We start from the raw sequence: 25,210 nt of genomic DNA, 5'->3' as shown, positions 1-25,210 counted from the left end.
TAACGTGGTACATACGATCATTAATTTTTTTTGAAAGAAAGGAACAGCAACTACCTCTTCCCTTTTGACCACCATGATTTCCAAATGGGTGTGTCTGGATTGAGTACAGCAGAAACAAAAATCTTTCTATGTGAAGTGCCCGTACGAACGGTGGATCCACAAAGGACCACTCCAGTGTATCTGAAGTCTAGCCCAAGGTTCCCTGTTCATCCTCTCTGATTCTGCTGCAGGATGACAGGGCGGCTAGGCACCCTTCAACAAAGAGACAGCAGTCGGTGACTGTCTGGCTTCTTCACTTCAAAGGTCTTCGCTTTAATGCAAAGCCTAGGACTTTTGTGTTACCGTCAGGCCTTTCTTGGAGCTGCTTTGAAGTATTCCTCCCTTGGGATGTCGGCTACACCCCCATACCACTTCTGAAGCCAGATGTGTTCTACCCACATCTTCATGAAGAACCATTCATACTGTCGGGGCCACTTTCTCATCCCTGGATGCCTGCAGAAGCAGAGGGAGAAGAACGTAGTGAAACAGTGCATCTCAGCCAGTCCCAGGGATCTCCCCCCTCTAGGCCTGGTTTGGGCTCAACACCCCCCAAAATGTAGACACTGATGGGTTGGGGAGCAGGGGCTGGGGGAGCCTTAGGAAGGCAGGAAGCTATGGTCTCTATACAGAGGGCTAAGAGCTCTATTCTGGAGCCAGGTTCTGAGGTGTGAATCCCAGTTCCATAGCGGATGAGTTCAGATGCTGATGCTGCGTCTATGGCTGTCTCCTCACCTGTCGTGTGGGTGAAGGTGATGATGCTCATCACAGGGCTGTATGGGGAGTGAGAAGGAAGTGCATAGCTCCCTAGCATTCAGTCCTAGCCAGTGCTCAGTGATGGCTGATGATTGCCAGTGGGAAGCATCAAGAAAGACCCTGTGTGTTTCTGTATGAAAAGTAACAGAATGGCAAGCCCGTGAATGCATCTCCTCCTGGAGAGATTTCCAATTCTGAAGGAAGCTGAGAGCCAGGCAGCGTGGACAGGGAGCTCTGTCTTCCTGTTGCTATACTGACACCTGCCTCCCAAATGCATGAGAATATCTTTGGAGGCAGGGGCTATAGTTGGTCTTTTTTTTTTTCTTTGCAATTTTATAAAAATTTTCTTCACATCTCAAGATATTGTAAACCTAAGTCAGGACCAATAGCAAACTAGAAGGACACCTGTAACGAAACAAACGCCACCATGGTCTTGATAGAGATGTCCGAGCATGTCTGTGGCACCGGTGGGGCTAGGAAGGCTCAGTTGCTTTCATGGCAAGGCATACGTGGTGGCTGGTTTTATTGCCAGTTTGAAAAGAGCCAGGGTCATCTGGGAAGAGGAAACTTCCATGGAGAAAAATGCCTCCCTCAGATTGGCCTAAGGGCAATTTCTTAATTAATGATTGATGCAGAAAGACCCAGCCCACTGTGGGTGGTGCCATCCCTATGCAGGTTGGTCCTGGGGAGTATAAAAGCCAACGGAGCAAGCCAGGAGGAGCGGGCCAGTAAACACCATTCCTTCACCATCTCTAACATCCACTTATTCTTGCCTATATTGGGACAAACAGTTTTTTTTCTGTATTTTTTTTATGATAAAGTCTCACTATGTAGCTTAGGCTAGCCTGGGATTCACTCACTATGCAGTCCGGACTGGCTTAAAATTCTGAATCTTTCTGCCTTCCAAATGCCAGACATGCACCACCGTGCTTGGCTTCAGGGAGACCAATTTTAAAGCACCTCCATAGCCGGGCGGTGGTGGTGCATGCCTTTAATCCCAGCACTCGGGAGTCAGAGGCAGGCGGATCTCTGGGAGTTCGAGGCCAGCCTGGTCTACAAGAGCTAGTTCCGGGACAGGCACCAAAGCTACAGAGAAACCCTGTCTCGAAAAACCAAAATAAAATAAAGCACCTCCATACCTTGAAAACATGGCTTGCTTGGCAAACTCTAACTCTCCTGGCAGTACTGTGATCATCCGGCCAATGAGTGTTAATCGGGCACATCGAGGGTCTTCTGGGTCGACGATGTTTTTTCTGCAGAGGAAGAACATCTTTTATATTTTCAGACAATGGTGACACCAGAGCCTGAAATACCAAGGATTTTTATCAAACATTTAAAATTGTCACATTGCTGATTGTACCACTGCAGATTTTTATATTGTCTGTAACCCCTGTAACATATTTTTTCATAGGTAATGTGCACTTTTGTGCATATGTTAGACACAACCAGGGTTGTTGTAGATAGCTGAAGTACTCCAGTCTTGGGTCCACATGCCATGGGAATGGCAGTTTGTCATTGTTACTGTGGTAGCTTGGTCTTTGTGTTAAGGACTTGGTTACCAGCTTTGCAATACTGGGAAAAGATGGTGACATTGATATGGGGAGGGGAGGGTAGCTGACATTGTGTCGTGATGGTGATATTGAGATGGGGAGGGGAGGGGACCTGACGTTGTGTGGTGATGTATGGTGGTGATGGTGACATCGAGATGGGGGGGGAGCTGACGTTGCCTGGTGATGGTGACATCAGGATAGGGAGGGGAGGGGACCTGACGTTGTGTGGTGATGTATGGTGGTGATGGTGACATGGAAATGGGGGGGGGATCTGATGTTGCATGCTGATGTCCCCATTCACTTGTTATCCGACAGCTCAAAATGTGTCTCAGACAACCCACTATCAGAAATTTCCTGACTGTATCTGAGGCTGGGGCTCAGTTCCATTCTCACCGCTTGAGATAACCTACTTGAACTGCTGTCTGTCCATCTGTCCACCTATTCTGACCGTGTTTGGAGATTTTCCTCCATTTTTCTGTCTCTGCAGTTGACTCAATCAACATCATGTCCCCTTGGGCCAGCTCACATGGGAGACCTGCAGTTTTGTGTCTCCAGCAACACTTTGATGGATGCCTTTTTTTTTTAAAAAAATATTAATTATGTATACAGTGTTCTGCCTGCATGTATCCCTGCAGGCCAAGAGATGGTGCCAGATCTTATTCCAGATGGTTAAGCCACCATGTGGTTGCTGGGAATTGAACTCAGGACCTCTGGAAGAACAATCAGTGCTTCTAACCTCTGAACCATCAGCCCCCTTGATGGCTGTCTTTTATACTTTTATTTATGTGTGCAAGTGTTTTGCCTGCATGATATCTATGCACCAGGTACATACCTGGTGCTCAAGGAAACCAGAAGAGGGCATTGGATTGCTTAGAATTGGAGTTGCAGATGTTTATGAGCCACTCTGTGGGTGCTGTGAACCAAACCTGGGTCTCCTGGAGGAACAGTCAGTGCTCTTAACCATTGTGCCATCTCTCTGGCTCTCTTTCACAGGTTTCTCAATATCTTACTGATTGACTGCAGTGATCCTGTATCTTCCTGGGAGGCTGCTTTAACCCTTTGCTGGCCATTCCGTAACCCACATATATTTCCTCATGCATACAGATAAATGTACTCACCGTTTGACACAGAAAGCAGGACCTGAGGCTTTCTAAATGAGCCTGGAATAAATGAACCTGTGCTTGCCAATCGCCAGTTATCAAGGGAAATTGGGATTGCTTGGGAAACTGCAGCCCAGGAAGAGAAGGCAACTTGCTGTTTATTGTTATTGAATAACTTCTGACATTGTGAAAAGATACAGGTATGTCCATCCATGTCCTGGTAGAGCATCTTCATGGTGCATTGTTCCCATTGTGACACCTGGTCTCCCAAATGAGCCATAAGACCCTAAGGTAGCATCTCAGCTTTCTATTGGTTTTCTGTGTCAGAGATGGCCATAAAGAAATTCTCAGCTTGTGGTAAAATATAAGATAATAGAAATGGCTTAATTTAAGATGTAAGAGTTAGTTAATAAGAAGCCTGAGCTAATAGGCCAAAGAGTATATAATTAATCCTAAGCCTCAGAGTGGTTATTTCATAAGTGGCTTTGGAAACAGGTAGGCAGAAAAGAAAACAGTCCAGGGGGACCAGCGGGACGGAGAATACTTCTAGGTACATCTATATGCTTCACCTTCTGGAGTTTTCATCAGGTACCAAAATTATGTTGTCAGCTGGGGACCGAATTTTCACACATGAGTCCATGGGGAGTATTTTATATCTAAACCATGCCTTCTGTCTGGGCCCCAAAGACTCACAGTTATCTTTTGATAGCAATATACATTTAGTCCATCTCCACTATTCCCCCAAAATCTGAACGGTTCTAGCAGGGCTTAAAAGTTCAAACCCAAAGTTTCTTCTAAGACTCCAGACAAACAGAGCGGCAAGCCTCTATACATTCAAATGGCCAGTTACATACTTACAATGCACCATGGCACAAAGTAAACATTCCTGCTTCAAACAGGAAGAGTCAGGGAACAGAAAGGAAGGGGTGTAAGGAAGGTAAAACCAAAAACCAGCAAGGTAAACACTACATCCTGCAGGTCCACCTCCAGCTCCTAGGTGTGCGGTGGTGTGATGTCAGGTCCACTCTGCTGGTTTACCCTTCGCAGCCCTCTAGGCTGCTCTTCCTATGGCTCCCTTTGCTGCCTGTCGTTTTCCACAACAGCTCTTTCACCCTCGGGGTTCCAACATCCACAGTGTCTATTGCACTTAGGGTCATGCTCAGGGCTTTATTCATGGGGCTTTCTGGGGTTGCTGGAAGAGAGTCCAGCCCCACGGTATATTTTCTGGCCTTTTACGCTTTCCTTGGAAACCTGGGTGTAAGCTTCCATGACTCCATCATTTTTGCATTTTGCATTAATGCAAAAATCAGGATGCCCACAGACAATGCCAAGTTCTACTATTAGATTAGCAGTAGACAGTTCTTGGACCCCATCTTGGTGGTCTGAGTGCCTATGTAGTTGCAGAGCGAAAGGAATTCTGGGAAAACAGCTTCCTGTGAGGCCCTCTGTGAGCAGTAAGCCCCAGAGCCCTCTTCGCCAAGCCAAGTCTTCTGAGCAAGTTTATTCTTTCACATCTTTAGGCCCAAAATGGGTGCCATTCGCCCAATTCTCCAGATGCCCTCAGAACATCTTTTGCTGTTGTTCTGGTGTAAAGTAATTAGTTTCTTTTTTTCTTGGCGTTAATCTGTTCTGTAATGCTGCCTCCCTTACACCCAAACTTGGAAAACACTTCTTTACTTGTCTAAGCAGAAAATTTTCAAATATTTCTGATCTTTCTTTTTGCTCTCAAATCTCATTATAAATCATTATAAAAAAATCCAGAGAAACCCACTACACAGTTGAATGCTGAAAAACCTCCCCCAAAGTGTCAGGGAATAGATACAACAGAGTCCAGAACTTTGTCACAAGGTAACACAGTCTCCAGTCAATTCTCAGTAGAGTACTTGCTCCCGCCCGAAGTCAAAAGTATACAGTTTTGCTGATGCATCCTAGTCAGCCAAAATCACCCACTTGATTCTGCCCGTGGTGTTCTCTGGCTTCTCTGTACTGTGCTTCCAGCTAGCAAACCAGCTCCAAGAGCTCCTAAACCACTGATCAGGCTTTACCACAGGTTTTCACCGAGCAAAACCAATTTAAAGGAGGGTGGATTTGCTTTGTCTCCGGCTTCAGAGGCTATAACCCACTGTTCCTACTTCTATCACTGTGGATCCAAAGGGAAGCTGGAGATCATGGCAGGGAGCTTCTGATGGAGCAAGCAAGCTCACCATAAGACGGACAAGAGGCAGAGAGGACCAGGAGGAGAAGGCAGGGACAAGGTCCATCTTTCCAGGCCTTGACCCCAGTGACCAACTTGCTCCAGCCAGGCACACCTCCTGAACTTTCCTTCTCATTCCAAAGCAGTGAAACCTTCTGGGGCCCCAGCCTTTACCCATGTGGAGGATACTTCCCACCCAGACAATAATATATATGCAAAGCACAGGCTTGCCCTTTAAACACATAGAGTGCTGGAGATTGATGTATCCACAGACTTGTACCCCAGTCTAACTGTACATCACATATGTAGCATGTGTGAGTCAGACTGGGTGATGAATGTCAGCATCGCATGGGATGGCAAAATTCCAACAGTTGGCATCACTATAAAAAAAAGGGCAGCGAGGCTAGAGGCCTTTCTCTGCCAGATAGTGAGCTCTGCAGAAGTCATCTATTAAAGTAGCTCGTGGGCTTTGGTATGAGAACAAAGGATAGACAAGAAGGCCTAGAAACAGACCTTTTATTTAGGAGACCAGATATTTAACAAAGACTGAAACATAAACTAGCAGGTAATGTTTTATTTTCTAATAATTGGTGCCAAAAAGTTGGCTAGATAGAAAAACAAAAACCTTTAAAAATAAATCGTAATGAGCCGGTCATAGTGGCCCATGCCTTTAATCCCAGCACTCAGGAGATGGAGGCAGGTGGAACTCTGCGGGTTTTAGGTCAGTCTGGTCTACAGAGTGAGCGGAGCTCAGCTAGTGTTAAGTGGTGAGATCCTCCTCTCCGCAAATCCTCATGTCCCTCTGCACACAATTCAGTTCTAAACAGAATTGGGAAGCAGATCTTTACTGCATTTGAGATGAAATATGGGAACTATATTATGCTTGTAGCTTTAAATTGGAAAGGATTTCTTAAATAAGACAGGATGAATAGATCATATAGATTGAGTAGATTTCTTAAAATATCAATTTTGGGTCTGAGGGAATGGCTTAGTGGGTAGGAGACTTTGTTGTGCAAGTGAGAGGACCTGAATTCAGATCCCAGCATCCATGTAAAAGCTGGGCATGGTCCTGCATGCCTGTAGGTCCAGCACTGGATGGCAGACACAGGTGCATCCGAGGAGATGCCTGACCAGTCAACCCAACTAAAACGGTGTGCTTCAGGGTCAGCAAGAGACCCCACCTCACAAGAGAAGGTGGAGAGCAACAGACTCTACTGAATAGAGGAAGACAAGCCTTGTTCTTCTCGGGCCTCTGAATAAACATGCAGGATCTGTTCAAGACCTCCTGAAGATGGACCTTTCTCAGATTATGCAGGGTTTGAACAGCCCAAGCCAGCTAAATTACTCCTCTCCTGACAGCACTGTCGCTGTTCTTGGTGTATTTCTACATCAATTGGACATTGTGAGGATTAATGAACCTCTAATGTATAAAAATATATCCATGATAAATAATTATACCTGACTTTAAAACTAAACAACTGACTAACTAGGTTTAAGATGGAGCTCAGATTTTGCTGCAGACTTCGGCATCTCTTCTGTCCTTCTCCTGATGATAAAACCCAGGACGCCATGTTTGGTCATATTAAAGATAGTAAAGATATAAGGCATATTTTCCCATATGCTTCTGCATGACAACTTCTGAGTCCTTTGAGTGTTCTGACTGAGGACTTTGGCCACACACAACATTTGGTCTCTTGGGAAGTTGAAGTCTAAGGAACTGAGATCAGATACAGCTACTATGGCGTGCACAGGACCAGGTTATGCCCCAAACCCGGATTACCCTGGTCCAGAGGCTTGGCTGGCAACACTTTGCACACATTTCTATGCATCATTGCTTGGGAAATTGAATTTGCCCCATGCAAATGCCCCATGCTTGGCAGCTAGCTCATGTCTGATTTCTTGCGGCCTTCATGGCACACACCTTGTGCCTTTGCTTATCTTATCCTGTGTCTTTTCGGTGAAGTCACCCGTGAGCTTTTGAGTTCTGTGAGTCCTTGTAATAAGTCATTGAGTCTGGGGGAGCCTTGGGGATCCTGACACACCTGACCAAGCAGACAACTCATCGTAGCACTGATGACAGATGTCATAAAGCAGCTGTCTGGAGGCATGACTCAGCACCACCATTTCCCGTTCATTAGGTTATGGGAAAGTCTTAAGAAAGATGCCTCTGCCAAGTCGTGTACATGTTTAGCATAGACTTAAGGAACTTGTCTTTACCTGCCTGGAAGCTTTTCTTTATCATACACCCTGCTGAGTCCTGACAAGAGAGGGTAATAGTTGGCCGTGCCCATGTATTCAGACAAATTGCTGCACGGAAGAACACCATGTTCTTTCCAAAATGGTCTGTGGTGTTTTCAACATTGCAAAAGTCTAGTTGCTGAGTCGTGGGTTTTTCTTGTGGGCTGAGACAAAGGAATCACTGAATGCAATCACAAGAAAAGTAGAATCTACTCGGCTCTAAAACAAACAAACCCTGAGTCACACAGGAGAAAATAAATACAATCAGCCAAGAAGAAACGACATTGGGTGCATTACAAAATACAAACAGGAAAGAAGAAACGACTTTTGGTGAGTTACACGTAATTAGAATTTGTCCCTGTGAGAATGTCATCCGCTTTATTTGTTCACGATTAAAGCCAATTCCTTCAACAAAATTTCTCTTGGATGAAGCAACGGAATTAATAATAAATCATTGTATTTAAACGTGGAAACTTCTTTTCTTCTCTATTGGCGTTGGTTATATAGAGTAGAAAAGATTATGTATTTTATGTAAGTACAGAAATTTCCATTTATACAATAGGAAGCCCAGCTTATCTTGGTATGAATCCCCTCCCCCAAGATAGGCTGGCTAGTGAGCCCTCAGAGGAACTCACATTCTTGTGGTGAATATGATAAAAATACATTATGGACATGCATACATGTAATAATAAAATCCATTCTCATGTATAATTATTATATTAATAAAAACTTCTTAAAATGAGATTTTTGTCTTTAAGAAGGTTGATTTACAAAATAGTTGAGCTCCAGGAAGCTAACTAATGCCGCGCTATTACCCAGTTACTGAGCTTCGGACAAGGGGCTGGAGGTTAAAATACACAAACACACATAGACAGAAGGACAGCGACACGGGTCATTCTTGAATTCCCCAAGAATGCCCCTTTATTGTGTTCAGGGGCAGATTATATAGAGATAGCCACGCCCCATCCAAACCCACCAGAAACCACTCTCCTGCCATCAGGAACTCCTGAAGGTCTCGTGCTCAGAGCAGCTGTAGGCACTCAGATCAGGGGATTACAAGAAATTTAGGATCTGGGGTCTCACCGCTCCCAACAGACTAACATGGAAGCCTGTAACAGTTCCCCTAATTGTCCTGGGGAACGGAAGGGAAGGCTGGCTTTTTGAGATGGGTCCTTCCCTGTAGGTGGTCATCTCTCAACAACCTGAGAAGGAGTCAACTCCTAAGTCACTTGTATAGCCCGCAGACCCCTCCCAGTCTCTGGCTCTTCCACCTCTGAACATTTGCCCATATCTTCAGGCTCTTGCTTTGCTTTCCAGAGCTCGGGTCGCAGTTCCTATCTGCGAATTCCCTGTGTCTCTTAGAGAGAAATTGGAGTGGTTCGAAAACTTGGCACACAGAGTCAAAGGAAATGGCGCTTCCTTAGATTTCCTTATTTGTCTGGGACTAGAAACATCTCTCCTTCTCAGACCTTGAGATGCAATAGACACCGGTCAGCCACACACAACAGGGCCAGACAGGAAAACCTGGAAGGAGAGCCACCCCTGGGCAGAACGGTGCAACCATTCCATTGTGAGCGGCAAGTCCCTGTCCCCATTCTCCATGCTTCCCTTCGCAACTGCTCTCATTCCAGTATGATGGGAATATGGCGAGATTTACCTTCACCAACTATATATTATCTGTGTTAGAACCATACATACATCAGCATACATACATACACACATACGTGTGCATGCACATCTATTATGCATCTATATCTATATCTATATCTATAGCTATGCCATGTGTGAAAGAAAATTTCCCCTAAAAACTGGGCCCGAAAGCAGGTGCATGGTTCTAGGAAGTCAGGCTCGTGGAATTCCCGACGAGCAGCTAACCCCCACCACTTACCCAGAAGTCTAGAAGTTGCAAAAACCTCACGGCTTAGTTTAGCGCCCACTCCACAGTTTTGAAGCCACGCCCTCCCCACTCTCTGCCCGCATTTACGAAAACTGCTCTCAGGCACTGGGCATCATGTTCCCCTGCGCCGGGGGGGGCCCCCCACCCCGAGGCTCCCCTCTCAGACAGCGAACGTCGGCCCTTGCCATTGGGTTCGACCTGAGTTTCTATTCTTTCATTTCCCTCTGCCAGTTTCTCTCTCACGACGTGTGTGGAAGAGTTAAGTGTGCTTGTGTGTGCCTTTAGGCTCGTGCATGTGTGTGCACGTGTGTGTGTATGTGGAGGCCCAGGGGTTGGTGTCGGCAGTCTCCTTGACCCATCTCCAATCAACCAAACCCAGAGCTCACCGATATGGCTAGCCTCACTAGCCAGCGGAGAGATGGCCTGTTTCCTCCTTCCGAAGCTGGAAATACAGGTAAGCTGCTGTGACTATGGGCTATGAGTTCTGGGAATCCAGTTTACACGGCACGCACTCTCACGGCTGGGCCAATTTCCTTAGTCCAATATTCCCACTCCTGTATTTTAAAACATCTAGACTATAAGTAAGCACAATCGTGACACCCCCAAAATACCAGACGGAGGCACCTCATACATTAGCATGAATTATCACGTGTCTGTCCTCATTGGCGAGCACATTTAAACTAGCACAGCCATCTTCCGTGGGTTCAATTAACAGCTCCTCCAGAGAGGTCCATATCCCAGCCCCCAGAATTGCATGCTGCATCTGATTCCACAGATGTGAGTGGGTTCCACATCTGGAGAGGGAATGATGACCCTGTATGAGCCCACAGGTAAAGTGTAATCAGATGGATCTTTACAGCAGGGGTCAGAGTTTAAAGTGGGTAGGAGGATCAGGAATGACGGAAGCAAGGGCTGCAGTGGTGAAAGCGTGGGGCTCGGAGCACAGGTCTGTGTGTGTTCTCTGCTCTGAGCAAAGCAGGGAAGTGAATTCTCCCTTGGAACCACCAGTGGGAATCCCAAGGCCTCCTTGGTTTTAGCTTTGTAAGACTCACTGTAGACTTGGGTGATGTCGAGTAGAATAGATCTGCTATTTAAAGCCCCAACCAAACTAACAACATTTAACTCACAACAGAAAATGAATCCACCGTTCCTCGATGCCCATTCCCCCAAATCCCATACATTCAACCAATAATCGCCAGATCCCACTTTCTGTTAAAGGCTCTGAGTGAGTTGTGGTGGCCAGGGAGAGACGGATGGACACAGCTCCAGAGGCAGGACACAGCCCCAGGCCTCCTGAAGCTCACAGCCCAGCAGGAAAGTCTGGTGAGCTTGCTACACAATTAATGGTGGTTTACTTTCTATATCCTGCTTGTGGTTCTGGGGGCCAAGGACAGTTGAATCCTGGGAAATTATTTCAAATTAGATGAGGTGAGGATAGGAAGGGCAGTAAAAAGAAAGTGTCCCCTGCAATGACAGAGACGGCCACCCGTTCTACCTCCTGTGGACACCAAGAGAAGTTGCCATCTGTGAAGGAGATCAAGTCTGCTGGCCTGATCTCTGTGTGTGTGTGTATTTACAACAAGCCTCGTGAATTACCTCGACTTCACTGCGAGTCATGGGCTGGAGATAATATACAAACAGCATAAATCAGCCTGCAAAACAGTGTAGCAACTGAGTCTGTTCTTTTTGAAACTCAGGTGGTCCCCTCCTGCTGCTTCAAGGATGCTGCTTAAGACTGTGAGGGTTAGCTGTTCACTTGAGGAAATCTAGAACTCTCTGGAAGTGTGGCTGTGAGGGATTTTTTTAAAAAATTATTATTATTTTTTTTAATTTTATGTGCATTGGTGTTTTGTCTGTATGCATGTCATGTGAGGGTGTCAGATCTTGGAGTTACAGACAGATGTGTGCTGCCACGTGGGTGCTGGGAACTGAACCCGAGTCCTGGGGAAGAGCAGTCAGTGCTCTCAACCTCTGAGCCATCTCTGCGGCTCCGTGAGGAATTCCCTTAATTGGGTTAACTGAGATGAGACTGTCTACCCTGCATGTGGACGGCACCACTCCAGGGGCCAGGCCCTGGAATGAGTGAAAAAGAGACTGAGCACCGGCATGCACGCTTGAATTCCTCGTTCTCCACCCTTGAGTACAGATACAATGTGAAAGCTTCAAGTTCCTGCTGCCTTGACCTCCCCACAACAACAGACAGAAACCTGGAGTTGTGAGACCAGCAAACCCTTCCTCTCTCAAACTGTTTTTGTGATGGCATTTTTATCCCAGCTGAAAAGGAAACCAGGATGAGCTAGGTGAAGAGGCGGCGTTCAGGGGCGGCACATAGACAGGAGAGTCAGGTCATCTGGAATTGAACCCCAGCCCCATTAGAATTGGGGATGTGGATCCCTGTGCAAGCTCTTCGCACCTGTCATGCCTCAGTTTCCTTATTTGTTGAGACAAACCATAGCACCTCTGTCATGAGCTCCCTGAACACTTTGTATATCACATGTGTCAAGTGATCCTTAGAGTTATGCCGAGTAAACAGGGCTCCGCTGACTCATTTCTCCTGCTTCTGCCGTCCTCAGTCCTGCAGGGAGGCAACATCGGCCAGTGGCAATCACTACCATTTGTTAGTGCTGAGCAAGGGGCCACCCACTGAGACAGTTCATCCCCACAGCAGCCTGACAGCCACCGTGACTCCTATTTTAGGGTACAGGAAATTGAGAAGCAGACATATTGAGGTACTTAAAGCAAGGCTGACATCAATTGGAAGACTTAACACACAGATCCATCATCTGCAAAGCAGAAGCTCTTTCATCTCCCACAGTCAATTCTCAAATATAATGGTGCATCATCAGGGGCTCCCTGGCTGCCCCCTGAAGACTCCTTCATCAGAGACTGTTGCAGTTAGTAATGGACATCCATGAGTGGTCAAAGTAACTGCTGGTCTCAGCTCAGTTTCTGCTGTGGTCCAGCAAGGTGGTCCCAGAAGCAACACTGATGGGGTCAGGACTGGTCTCGATCCTGTTCCTACAGCTAGTCTTAACTAGGCAGTTGGAGCAAAACTGGGGAACTCCAAGCTCAGTTTTAGGGCCACGCTGATGCTTCACCCTCAAAACCACTGACCGGTGATTCCCTTCCCTACCTGTCTGACTTCCTGGAGCCAGCGCAAACCCTGACTGGACACCATCATGGCAGCTCTCCTGAGACATCTTCGAGTGCTCACCCATTCTGCCAACACTGTCCCGGGCAGGGAAGGTCTGGCTGCTGAGTCCTGGCCACTTCCGATCACCTGTGGCTCCTAAGTCTCTCTTAGAATCAGAGCAGTACCCCAGGAAGGCACACTTAGACCCACAGAGCTTTTGGGGTGACTCTCCTCTCGACTTTATTCTGCATTGCAGTACACCAGGGTTGTCCCTGTTCTAACATGTTTGACATGGACATCTTCTAACGATGATCTGAATGGCTCACTCAGCTACAAATTCTCCTGTCTACCTTGCTGAGAGACGAGCAGCGCAGGCCTGGAAAGGAAACTGCCGGCTATGTTAAAGGCACGAAGGCAGTTTTGGTCTCTGTCTTTTAAAACCAGTGAAGGTGCCTCTGTCTCCTGAGACTGCGAGGCCTTTGTGCATTCCAAGCAAGTGCTCTGCCACTGAGTGACACCTAGTCCTGAGTCTGTGGATCCGAGCCTGCTTATTTCAAAGCACTTGGCATTCCAAAGTCTTACGTGTTGGGGTATCCTGTCAGAGTCTTACCGTTGCTCATTTGCCCTGCTGCAGCTGTGGAGAAGCATGGGTTTATCTCCCAGGTGGCTCCTTACACTTGAGTGTGTGTCAGATCCTGCAACTCTGAGTCAGCTCGTCGGCAACAAGCAGTCAGGGAGCAGTCAGTCTCGTTAAATCCTATCCATGCCTGACAAGCATACAGTAAGTGCCCAATAACCATCATTTGAAGGAAAAAGACACTGTTTCAATCACAATATTTAATATGCTGCTTCATGCACAGTATACTAAATAGGCTTAAGTGGATATATGATAAATCCAATTAAGGTTTAATTCACTTTTATTATCCCACTGCTTTTATATTATTGGAGTAAGAATTTTCCCTCACAAAATCTTTTTAATCTGATTAATTAAATCTGGTTTTTGTAGGTGTGTGTGTGTGTGTGTGTGCTGGGGATTATGCCTAGGGCCCTGCACGTCAGCACACAAAGTCCGTTTTCTCCAATTTCCACATCCTAGGTAATTTACTCTCCCATATTATCTTGGGAACATTAGTTTAGCTCTTTGCTAATTTGATGGGAAAGGCCCCATCTATAGTAGCAAAAGGGAGCTGCTTGTGCGGTGATGTGTATCTGTAGGGTGAGTCACTTAGAAGGCTGATGTGGAGACAACTGAACTCCATTCCAGCAGGACCTATGCGCGCACGTGCGCTCACACACACACACACACACACTCACACACAAACGCTAGCAGAATGGTACAGTAGCAGAGTACTTACTTAGTGTGTGCAAAGTTGTGTTCAAACTTTGGCACCAAAGAAAGGACATCAGCATTGACCAAGAATATATAGAATTAGTATGTTAATATTGAATATTTAGCCATCTTATGTTTCTCCCAATGACAGAAGAAAATTAAATGCAGAGGAGAAAAATATACTTGCAGATCATTTGTCTAGAGTCATATCTTGACTCCATAAAGAAATCCTAGAATTCAATAATCAAATGATCAATAATCCAGGTTTTTTAAATGAGTTCTCCCAAGAAGAGTACAAATGACTAGTCAAGCCACAAAAGAATACTTAATACGACCGACCCTCAGGGAACTATAAATTAAAACTGCTGTGTGGTGTCATTCCCACAACTGTACAGACTGAATAAAAACATCGGTCGGGATATGGAGCAAACAAAGCCCTCAAATGTTGCTTGTGGGAATATAGAGTAGCATGGCCACTCAGGAAAAAAGCTTGGCAGGTACTCAGAGAGTTAACCATGGAATTAGCATATGATCTAGCATCCTACTCATAGGTACCTACCAAAGAGACCTGAAGTGTATGTCTGCCCAGAAACTGGAGAAGGATGCACACAGCAACATTCATTATTCACAATCCCTGCAGCATGGGGACAATTGCCCATCAAAGCATGCAGAGATGGATAGAAACTGAGAAACATGATACAAACAATGGAACGCTATTTGACCACTAAAAGGAACGGATTATTGATAAACGCTGTAAAATCATGGCCTTTGAAAACACAAAGGTAGATTAAAAAAAAAAAACAGTAACAAAATATCACATATTATGTATTTCCATTTATATGATATTCAGAATAAATAAATAAAACGTTCAGGATATCTAAGTCCATAGGGACAGGAATAGATGAACAATTGTGTGGGGTCTGGGGCCCTTTGAGAGCGCCTTTTCAGCCACCTTTACAGCGACAGTGCTGAAGCCTTTTTGAAGGGTCTACATTTACGGGTGTTACCACCTTGTCTCATATTTGAGTCATTCTTGTTTAAGATGGAGACTCTTCCAACAACATTTGTGAACCAGATGGGGAGGAATTCTCAGAAGACAGAAAGGGCAGCGCCACGGCAGAGGAACTGGAACATTGGTGAGTTCACGACTAGCTGGGAACCCCAGGGACTGAACTTCATAGCGAGAGCGAAGTGGCTATCGTTGGCTGAGAGATGCGCCTGCAGAAATGAGCAGAAGACGGGAGAGGATCCTGGACTCCTGCTCCTCAGGCTTGCTCTTTGCGGAGTCCCCGCGTGCTCTTTTAAAAGCCACTGAGGTTGGTTTAGCTCCAGGAACACAGGAATGTTTAGGCAAAGGAGGAGAGGGGGTGACGCTGCACAGAGGGCCACTTACTTAGAGGATTTATCGATTGCTTTCAAGAGGCATGAACGAGATCTAGAGCAGAGAAATTGGATTCAGCTCCCGAGTCTGATTAGGGCCGGGCACATATGCGACATGACATGCATGTCATGGAGACTCATCACAGCCATTGCCAAACAAGTTGCTGCCAGCAGGTACTTATAAAGTGTCCTCTTGATAAAGAGCAACCTGGGAGCTGCTGAATGAACAGGGCACCTTTTGAAGCTGTCCCTAGGAGTCAGCCCCAGAATTATGTTTGGTATCAGGCTGAGCTGATGCTTACAGTAAATATGTACATTTAGTCTTCTGTTTGCTTTTGTTTTCTGAGACAGGGTCTTGCTATGTAGCCCTGACTCCTTTGGTGCTCATGATTTAGCTCAAGCAGGCCTTCAACTTGTGGGAATCCTTCTGCCTCAGCTGCCCAAGAGCTGGAATTATAGAGGTATATTACCCACCCGGCTCCACATTTTATTCTTATAAAAACAGTTAACAGGCATCTACGTGAAACACAGCATGGCCATTCTGGCCCATACCTGCAATCCCAGGGTTGGCAGGCATTGATAGGTGGATTCTAGAAACAACAGCAACAAAAGATGTGGAAGGTGATAGAGGAAAACTCTCAAGACTCCCAGAATCCTCCTATGGTCTCTGTAACCACAGGGAGGGTTCACACATGTACACACACACACACACACACACACACACATGCACACACATGCACACGGGGCCATTGGTCTTTGTCATTTCTACAACCTCTACTTACATGTCACAAAGGAATTATTAAACTCAGACATACTAACTCAGATGTTTCTGCTCAGTAAAGATTGGAGGCTCTGAGCCCTGGCAGCATCTGCGACACCCTTTTTATCAGAAGCCTTTTGGGGAAGAGGTGACATGTTTCTGAATCCTTGTTTATGATAAGCAAATCAATGCACCTAGCATTTGTCCAAAATCACCCTTCAATTTGTTTTGACTTCGGGAAAAGCATTTGATAACTCTTTGGGTTCCACAAATAGCCCAGTCTACCCAGGTGAAAACTGGCCCATTACCATTGAGCGGAATACGAATCAAGGGAATGGCCCTTCCTGGTCCCGAGGGTTTCCTAGCCTGCTCATCTAGAGGATGCAGTACTAAACCCATGGTCCAAGTATGCTTACTACAGAAGGTGAGATGCTACAGTTGAATTTCTGCTTCTATTGATCACAATCGATTAGATCTTCACACAGCCAAGTCTAGTGTCTGAGAGTAAATTCACTCAGGGCTTGGGCACATGCCCATGCGTATGTGAGTATCTGTGTTGCCTGGAAAGGGAAACGGAGGAGGGCTAGCTGGTTGCTGAGATCTCTTTTAAGGTGGAGTCTTTTTTCAATTTGCCATCTTAACCTGGGCTGGGAAATAGGTTCCCAGCCCTAATTCATTTAACTAATTAAATGAAGAAACCACAGCACCCAAAAGCAAACAGACTAATTAAATAAACCACTTGAAGTAAACTAATGATTATTAATAAAGACAAATTCGTAGGCCGGGATGCCGACAAACAGAAAGGCCTTCTCCCTTGCTGCCTCTCAGACTGTATCCTTTCCGTCTAAAATGTTTGATTATCAAATACAGACAAAATACATTGAAGGGACGCAATGCAATGACTTGCTGTATGCATACATCGTGTAATGATTGCCACGATCAGCTTAGGGAGCCTATGTGTGCTGAGCCACGCTGAGTGTTAGAGCTCCAAACCTGAATATCTTACGACTGGAAGTCCTCACAGCGTCCAGCATTATGCATTCCTTTCTTTTCTGGCTCCCGGAAACTGTCTAGTCCTTGATTTTGTGAGTTCAACTCCTGAGCTCACACTTTTCTTCTTCTTCTCCACCTCCTCCTCCTCCTCTTCCTCCTACTGTATTTTGAGACTGGTTTTGCTGGTTGTGCACTGAGCAGCTCTGGCTGTCCTGGAACTCACATTGTAGAGCAGGCTGGCTTCAAACACATAAAGATCTGCCTGCCTCTGCCTCCCAGTTGCTAAAATTAAAGGTTCACCACCACCGCCGCCCAGCACTGTTACTTCTTTTTGCCAGACTGTCATTTTAATTTCGGTTTATAATGGACACAAGTCCCCATATGGGCCAAATTGTAGTTATTCATAGACTTTTCTCGGAAGCACTGGACATGCACTTAAGATCATGTATGTGTCCATCTTCCAGACGCCTCAGACTCACCCTGGAGCACCTTCAGACTATAAGCCCTCACCCTGTGAGAGGTCTGGTCCTCGGGCTGAGGGAGGAATAAGGCTGTCATGGAGAGGTCTCTTTGTCTCTGCCTCCCAAGTGATTGAAAGGAATTCTTCTCTCAAGTTTTGGGAGCTTGTGCTTTACAATATATAATTTTTGTAGAATATGCACAGTTATCCCTGGGGGTTCCTGGGGAATTACATTCAGAATGCTCCTTGGGTGCCAAAATCTGCAGGTACCTGTGATGGTTGGAAAGAAAATGGCCCCCCACAGGGAGAGGCACTATTAGGTATGGCTTTGTTGGAGTAGGTGTAGTCTTGTTGGAGGAAGTGTGCCACTGTGGGGGTGAACTTTGAGGCCTCCCATGCTCAAGCTACACCCAGTGTGGCACACATTTGTGTCTGCTTCTTGTTGATCAAGATGTAGAACTCTCAGCTCCTTCTCCAGCACCATGTCTGCCTGTGTACTGCCATGAAGATAATGGACTAAATGAACCTCTGAAACTGTAAGCCAGCCCTAATTTAATGTTTTTCTTTTTAAGAGTTGCTGTGGTCATGGTGTCTCTTCATAGCCACAAAAACCTTAAGAGAACACCTAAAGCCCTATTTAAAGTAAAAGTATTGTACTTTATTTCTGTAGCATGTGTGCATGCATGTGCACTCACATGTGAATATTTGTACTGCATGTGCATGCCACATCACATGCATGGATGAAAGAGGACACCTTGGAGTACTCAGTTCACACTCCATGTCATGCGGCTCCCAGGGATCAACCTGAGGGCAACAGCCTTAGCTGCAAATTTCCCTATCTGCTAAGCCTCTACAAAAAGATTTATTTTTATTTGTATAGTTGAGTATATGCCATATGTACACAGGTTCCCATGGAGGTCAGAAGAGGGCATTGGATCTTCTGAAGCAGGAGTAACAGAAGGCTGTGAACTGCCCAGCATGGGTGCTGGGAACCAAACTCAGGTCTTCTGCAAGAGCAGTAGGTGCTATTAAGTGCCGAGCCATCTCTTCAGTCCCTGGATCAGACCTTTTAATACACAGGCAGCTGATGGACTGAGATAGCATTCTGAGTGACATGCTGTGAGGGTTACTGAGTGGAAAGTGTTTCTTAGCTACCTGCCAAAGTACTTATATGAGCTTTGATCACAACGAGCCTTCAGGTCAGACTTTTAATTTGATAAAACTGGGTATAAATAAAATATTAAGAGAGCTGGCAAAGAGAAGTAGCAGGCATAGTGATCTGTTCCGAGTAGGAACGAATGCCTGGTCGCACAGGGCCTGGTATGGTTCTGTTAATTTTCTTCATGAAAGATTTTAGCAGAAGGTTGGACCAGTGCCTTCACTGTCGTCACTACCATGACAGCTGGAGGTTTCTCAGCCTCTGCCCCAGGTCCTGGAATTGCTATAAGGCACTTGACCATGAACCCTGGTCTCACTGTTGGGATCTCCAGGCCCTGGGGACAGGCAGGAGTCGTCTTGCTGGTCTTTCTAAACTCTACCAAGGTGCTTGTTTGCGATGCAGTTCTGGAAGCTGCTTCTACCAGATGCCTCTCCCTGGTTGGATGGCCCCAGAAGCTCCAGGCTTGCTTATTTGGGGGTTCTGGCACCTGTCTGTCTTTTAACGCAGGCTTTGACTTATTCAGCCCTTGTATTCAATGTTACTAACATTCTAGGTTTCAGGCGTAAGGCCAAACACAGCGCTGAACTGTGAACCTCACATCTGGGCCAAGTCATTGGCCGGAAGGTACAGGCTCACTCCAGAATACTTGCTTGGACGTCTGATCCTTTCCAAGGCCAGTTTGAGTTATATCATTTATATTTCAATACTTTAGAAGCTTAAGTTAGCTGCTAGCAACTGGCAGCTCTGGGAAACAGTTCCTTGAGAAGATTCCAGACACAGGGTACCAGTTGGGTGTGGTTTTTTTTTTTGCCTATCCATAGGTTAAGGATACAGGTGTGCCCTTGAGCCTGGGAGCATCACTTCTGGTCTGCTGCTGTCTCATTTCTTACATAGATGTTTGTAATTTCTCTGTCTGGCCTTGCTCAAAGGAATTACACACACACACACACACACACATGCACACACACACACACACACACACACACACACACACGCAGGCACGCACACTCACCCTGAAAGTGTGCAGGCAAAAGCAAGTGACTGGATTAAGGCACTCTGAGGCACGCCCCTCCCCCAGCCTCCTCATTGCTCCAGTTTTCAGTCCTTGTACCCCCCTGCCCGAGGCCTGCTGGTAGGCAGATTTTGTGCAGTCGAGTATAACTGCGCCTTGCTCCTGGAACTGAATTCTGTGGCTTGTCTTCAAGAGCAGGTATGCTCTGGGTTCTGGGATCAACACATTATAGCATGGCTGCTTTTAGGGACCCTGGAATTAGGGAACCACTGTGTTCAGGAAATTCTCCTGGGAGCATATCTCTAGTGGCAGCGAACTTGCTGACTGAGAACAAGGAGACTATTCCATGGCAAAGGAGTACAATTTCTCTGGCTGTCATAACCTGGTGGGAACAGTGGAAGTCCTGGAGTTTGAGTCTCTCATTGATGAGGATAGGTGATGGGAGTGGGGTTGGCAAGGCCTTTCGCGGGCCGCATTTGATACCCCATTGTTGCTCTAATTGGTTTCCACAAGAACGAACAGGATGGTTGCTTGTTTTCTATGCATAGAGAATAGAGCTTCAGAATGGGCTCTAAATCACCTCTGTATTTGCAGATGAAATGGTAAAAGCTTGGGGTTGTTCCATCCTCCCCTCCAGGCCACTCCGTGACAATTGTTAATTTTTGGGAGTGGGAGGAGACCTCCATAGGAACTCAGTACAGTGTCTCCTTGGCAGCAAATGATTTGGGGCTTTGCATTTTGAATTTAGACGATGATATCTGAGTGGATGCTCTATATTTTTGCTTAAATGTCTCCAGAAGGCTTTTCTTTTAGAGAGTTTTCCAGAAAGTGTATTAAAAGATGCTGGCTTTGTAGTACAAGTATCCCTTGACGAAAGAGGGGCTATAAATGAATTGAAAAAGCAATGTGTTCCAGCCCGTACATGCCAGAGAGACAAACTACTGGCCCTCCTTTCAACTTTCGACCCATTCTTTCCTTTATAGGACTAGAGCTTTGATGGCCCGCCTGGATGTCAGATGAGGCACCTTGGGCTGGGGATGTAGCTTATTTGGTAGAGTGTGTTTAGACCCCAGGACAGCATTAACTAAGTGTGACGTATGTAGCCTTGGCTATAGAGTAAGTTGAAGGCCAGGATGAGGTACACAGGACCATACCTCCAAAAAAAAAAAAAAAAGTCTCACAGAAAATACCCAAGTCTCATAAACACTCTCTAGGATAGAAATGATATGAATACCAACTTCCGATGGTTCAGCTTATGAATTTTCATTCTTATGTTGGTTTCGAAGTGATATATATTCAGCAAACTCTACATTACGAATTTTGCTCTTTTCCTAGGCTGTGGATACAGAAAAAAAAAGCCTCTGCTTTTCCTTTGAGTATGGTAGTCAACAAAGTATATCGTCAAGATTTTGTTATAAAATAGGCTTTGCGTTGGATGATTTTGTCCGCCTGCAGGTCAATGTCAGCGTTCCAAGAAAAGTTAAGGCGGGGTAGGTTGAGCAGAGGTGTTCTGTAGGTTATGTGTAGCACATACATTTCAACTGACAACATGTTCAATTTATAATAGGCTCACAGGACATGTGACCCCAGGGAAAGTCCAAGTCCAGGGACCCTCCCATTTCATAGATGAATAAATGTTAGAAAGCTGGCTCCAAATCTGCTTGGTCTGCAGTACAGTTCTGCAAGTAAAAGGGTCAGTTTCCTTCTGCGACAAAGCACAACCCACCTTCCACCTCTGCCCAAACCTGTAAGAACAAACCCTGCCTCTCCCTTTCCCCTTCCCCTTCTACCTGCAAAAGTCTCCTTCAGATTCCGGCAGCGTCAGCGAGGCGGTGGGGTTCTTCACCAGGTCAGCCACCACTGGGTCCTTGGCTGTCATGTAGAAGAAGGGAGTCCCCGTGCTGTTGTGGACGGGGCCATCGCTAATGGCCAGGCAGCTCCCAAAGGGCAGTCCTTGGATCTAACAAATGCAACAATAACGACAAAAAGGCTTTTTAGCGGTAGAGCTATGGGGAACACAAACTGGGGAAAAACTTTGGGTTGCCGGGCAGGAAACACAGCCCTGGGACCTTGTTTGGACCAGTGGGTTTGACAGGTAGATTAAGACGAGGTGGGTCCAATCGATGCAATTCACCCAGGGATGGTTTCGGAATTTCTCTGCGGGGAGAGGCAGGTAAGAACATTCTGTCTGGGAGCTGATGGATTCTGGAAGCTGCCTTCTCACAGCAAATGTATTCATATTATTGAAGGGTAAGGACAACGAGGCCTATGGAGAAAAAGACAGCGCTAGGCCTTCTCCCACAGGCTCCTCTTCAACACCTTCTGCCTGCATCATCTCCTCCATTCTTTTTAAACGTTGGGGATAGAATTTAATTTGTTTTATAAACTGCTTGGTATTTGGATGCCAAGCATATTCTATACTGTTTCAGTTAGAGCAACATTTCTTTGTTTATTAATAACCTTTTGGCATATGACTGAACAAGTTATGGGAAGTTGATACGTTGAATACTCTTTTAGCCTAAATGGAAGTCACAGAAGCATGACATCCTGATCACTGCCTGTGTTCACCTAGTAGATGGGGGAGGGTCTCCTGTCATGTCCCATGTGACTTTAAACAGAAACAATGGCATTTAAGTCTTAGTGTTCCCCGAACTCTCCTGCACCTGCTTTGTCCCTTACAAAGAGCCCCCTCCTATTGAGGCTGCCATTGTTTTCCAAGCACTAGACAGAGTGTGCACGATTGTGAAAGGAAGGGCTTAAATCATTTAGAAACATGAAAAATTAACAAGTTCTCCAAATGGCTCTATTACATCATCCATACATTCTATTTTCAGCCTATCATGAACCGCTTAGCAGTTCATGCAAATGTTTTCTGAATTTACCGAGTTTTGGATTGAAAATCAATATTGCAAGGGGAAGGCCTATGGATGCTAACAAAAGAGCTGTCGGAGATCAAAATATCTTCACTACAAGGACACTAGATGCTTTTTCTTCTTTGGCTGTTTGTGTTTTTGTGAGGCAGGATCTGGATATGTAGCCAGAGCTGGCTTTGAACTCACACTTCTCTTGCCTAAGGCTTGCTGATGCTGGGACGACAGGGGTGGGCCACCAAGCTGGATGGGCACCAGATTTCTTGTGTGTGTATTCATGCATTCTAGTGTGCCCATGCATGTGATGCTTGTGCATAGTGTGTATAGGAGGTCAGGGGACAACTTCCTGACTTTCTGGTGTCATTCCTTAGGATCCCTTACTGTTATGACTTTTAGATAGTGTCTCTGTGGCCTGGAACTCTCCAAATAGGACAGAATAGCTTGCCAGCAAGTCCTAAAAGATCCACCTGTCTCAACCTGCTTAGCACTGCGATTCCAAATCACGACACCATGCTTGGCCCAAAACGAAAACAAAAAGCAAAACAAAGCAAAGCAAAACAAAAAAGCCCCAAACAAACAACAACAATAACAGCAAAAAAAAAAAAAAAAAAATGGGTTCCGAAGGTTGGACAACTAAGATCCTCAAGCGTTTTGCTGCTGAGACATTTCCCAAACTTTAGGCACTAGGTTTTTGTTTTTGTTTCTGTTTTCCCATGATTGTCTTCATATTTAAGCCCCATATTTTATTAAGGTATGTGTCAGAAGTGTAAAAACTGTTCGCACACTGGGAATGCAGAACTGGCTGGGATTCTGACATAGAAAGAGGACAAGATCATTGTCATTATTAGGATAAAGTTGGCATTAGTTATTTTTTAAGAAAATGAAAAGAACTTTCAAGCTCTGCCTACTGAATTGCTTAATTTGTTTTTTCAAGACAAGGTTTCTCTGGGATTACTTAATTTTGTAGATGGGAAAACAGGGTGCCTTGGCCAAGCCGGGGCTAGTAACTAGACCCAGAGTTGAGGCAAGAACTCGACCCCCACACGGTATGACATGTATTTTTCTGTGCACAGATTAATCAGGGGGCTCGGATCACACCTCTGTCTCTTAGGACTGGAAGCTTTCTGGAGGCTATTCTTACAGAATATGGGGCTTCAGGACATCTCCAAGCTGCTCTGGGAGGAAGCAGGCTAACGGGTGAATAAACCTTTGTGAACCAAAAGAGAGAAATTGCGGTTCAAACAGCTCCCTCCAGCAGCTACTCTCTGCCTAATTAAAAATTCGAGTTCCATTATTTTTTTTAAAGTGTAAATTTCTATCAGTGCGTGGATGGTGCCTTTCCTTCACGCCTGCCTGGTGTGGGCGGTGGTGCGGGAGTCTGCCTGTGGGACAGTGCTCAGAGCCCGCAGGGGCTGAATGCGCCTCATTTGTGATTCCAAAGGCGATCCTGTCTGCTTTCCAGGTCTCCATGTGACGCTGATTTTTTGACCACCTCTTTGGCCATTTTAAGACAGGGATTAAGTCACTAACCACCAGACTGTTTCCCAGGGTCGCTTTCCTCACCACTCACGTGCACATGGCCAGATGAACCGACTTCTGCACTAGCCGGGTTCCGTTATTCACAAGGCTATGCACCTGTGAAACCCGAGTCGCCTGTGCCCGGGTGCTCGCCCCAGAATTGCCCGACCACGACTAGTCATGCACCACCCCCGCGTCTCGACCTCTGGCTTACCTTTTCTTGGGTGGACGTGGTGGCCAGACAGCCCCAGGAACTGGCGTGGACCAGGGAGCGGGCGGTGCCGGCACTCACCCTCGGGCCAGGGGATGCTGCGGATGAGCCGCTCTCCCGCCGGTAGGAGAACATTCCACGCGGGGTCGGTGCGGGCCTGGCGCGAGCCGAGCCCCGAGGCCGCAGGTGCGTGTCCTCCTTGTGTGCCGAGGCCGGGAAGCTCTGCTGCCAGATGCTGCCCGAGTCCTCCAGCAGCGCGGGCATTGCCTCCTCGGTGGACGCGCTGTCCAGCTCCTCGTCTACCTCGTTGGTGACAGCCCAGGACACGGAGCTCACGATCACGTAGCCGGCGGCCGGGGACAGCAGGGCGCTGCAGCATAGCAGCCAGGACAGGCGGGTCCCTGGACCCGCAGGGCGCTCCCCGCTGGACAGTGACATCTTCTCACAGGCGACGGGCCCTGTGGCGGGGACCGATAGCCTAGCAGCGGCCGGCCAGGGGCGCCCCCCTGCGGCAGAGCGTGCGCCGGAGCCCCTTCTTCTTGCTGTAGGATTGTCATGTCTGCCTTTATTGCTCTGCACCCTGGGGAGAAGAGACGTCTGCTGCAAGACCAGA

The 25,210-nt window shown here is 46.4% G+C and overlaps 1 protein-coding gene across 1 annotated transcript; it reads right to left on the bottom strand.

The window, feature by feature from the left end:
- Nucleotides 1-25,035, bottom strand: Creg2 (cellular repressor of E1A stimulated genes 2). The gene is made up of 4 exons (XM_050134717.1): nucleotides 24,601-25,035; nucleotides 21,789-21,958; nucleotides 1,932-2,045; nucleotides 1-492 (listed from the first exon to the last, which is right to left on the bottom strand). The coding sequence occupies exons 1-4, from the start codon at nucleotides 25,033-25,035 to the stop codon at nucleotides 345-347; spliced, it is 867 nt and encodes a 288-aa protein (XP_049990674.1). The 3' UTR covers nucleotides 1-344.
- Nucleotides 25,036-25,210: the final 175 nt, after the last annotated feature.

Source organism: Alexandromys fortis, unplaced genomic scaffold (assembly GCF_014885135.2).
Source record: "Alexandromys fortis isolate MF-2015 unplaced genomic scaffold, M_Fortis_MF-2015_v1.1 scaffold_20, whole genome shotgun sequence".
In the NCBI taxonomy this organism is placed as follows: domain Eukaryota; kingdom Metazoa; phylum Chordata; class Mammalia; order Rodentia; family Cricetidae; genus Alexandromys; species Alexandromys fortis.
The sequence above is the reverse complement of the archived record's forward strand: the minus strand, read 5'-3'. Positions and strand labels throughout refer to the sequence as shown.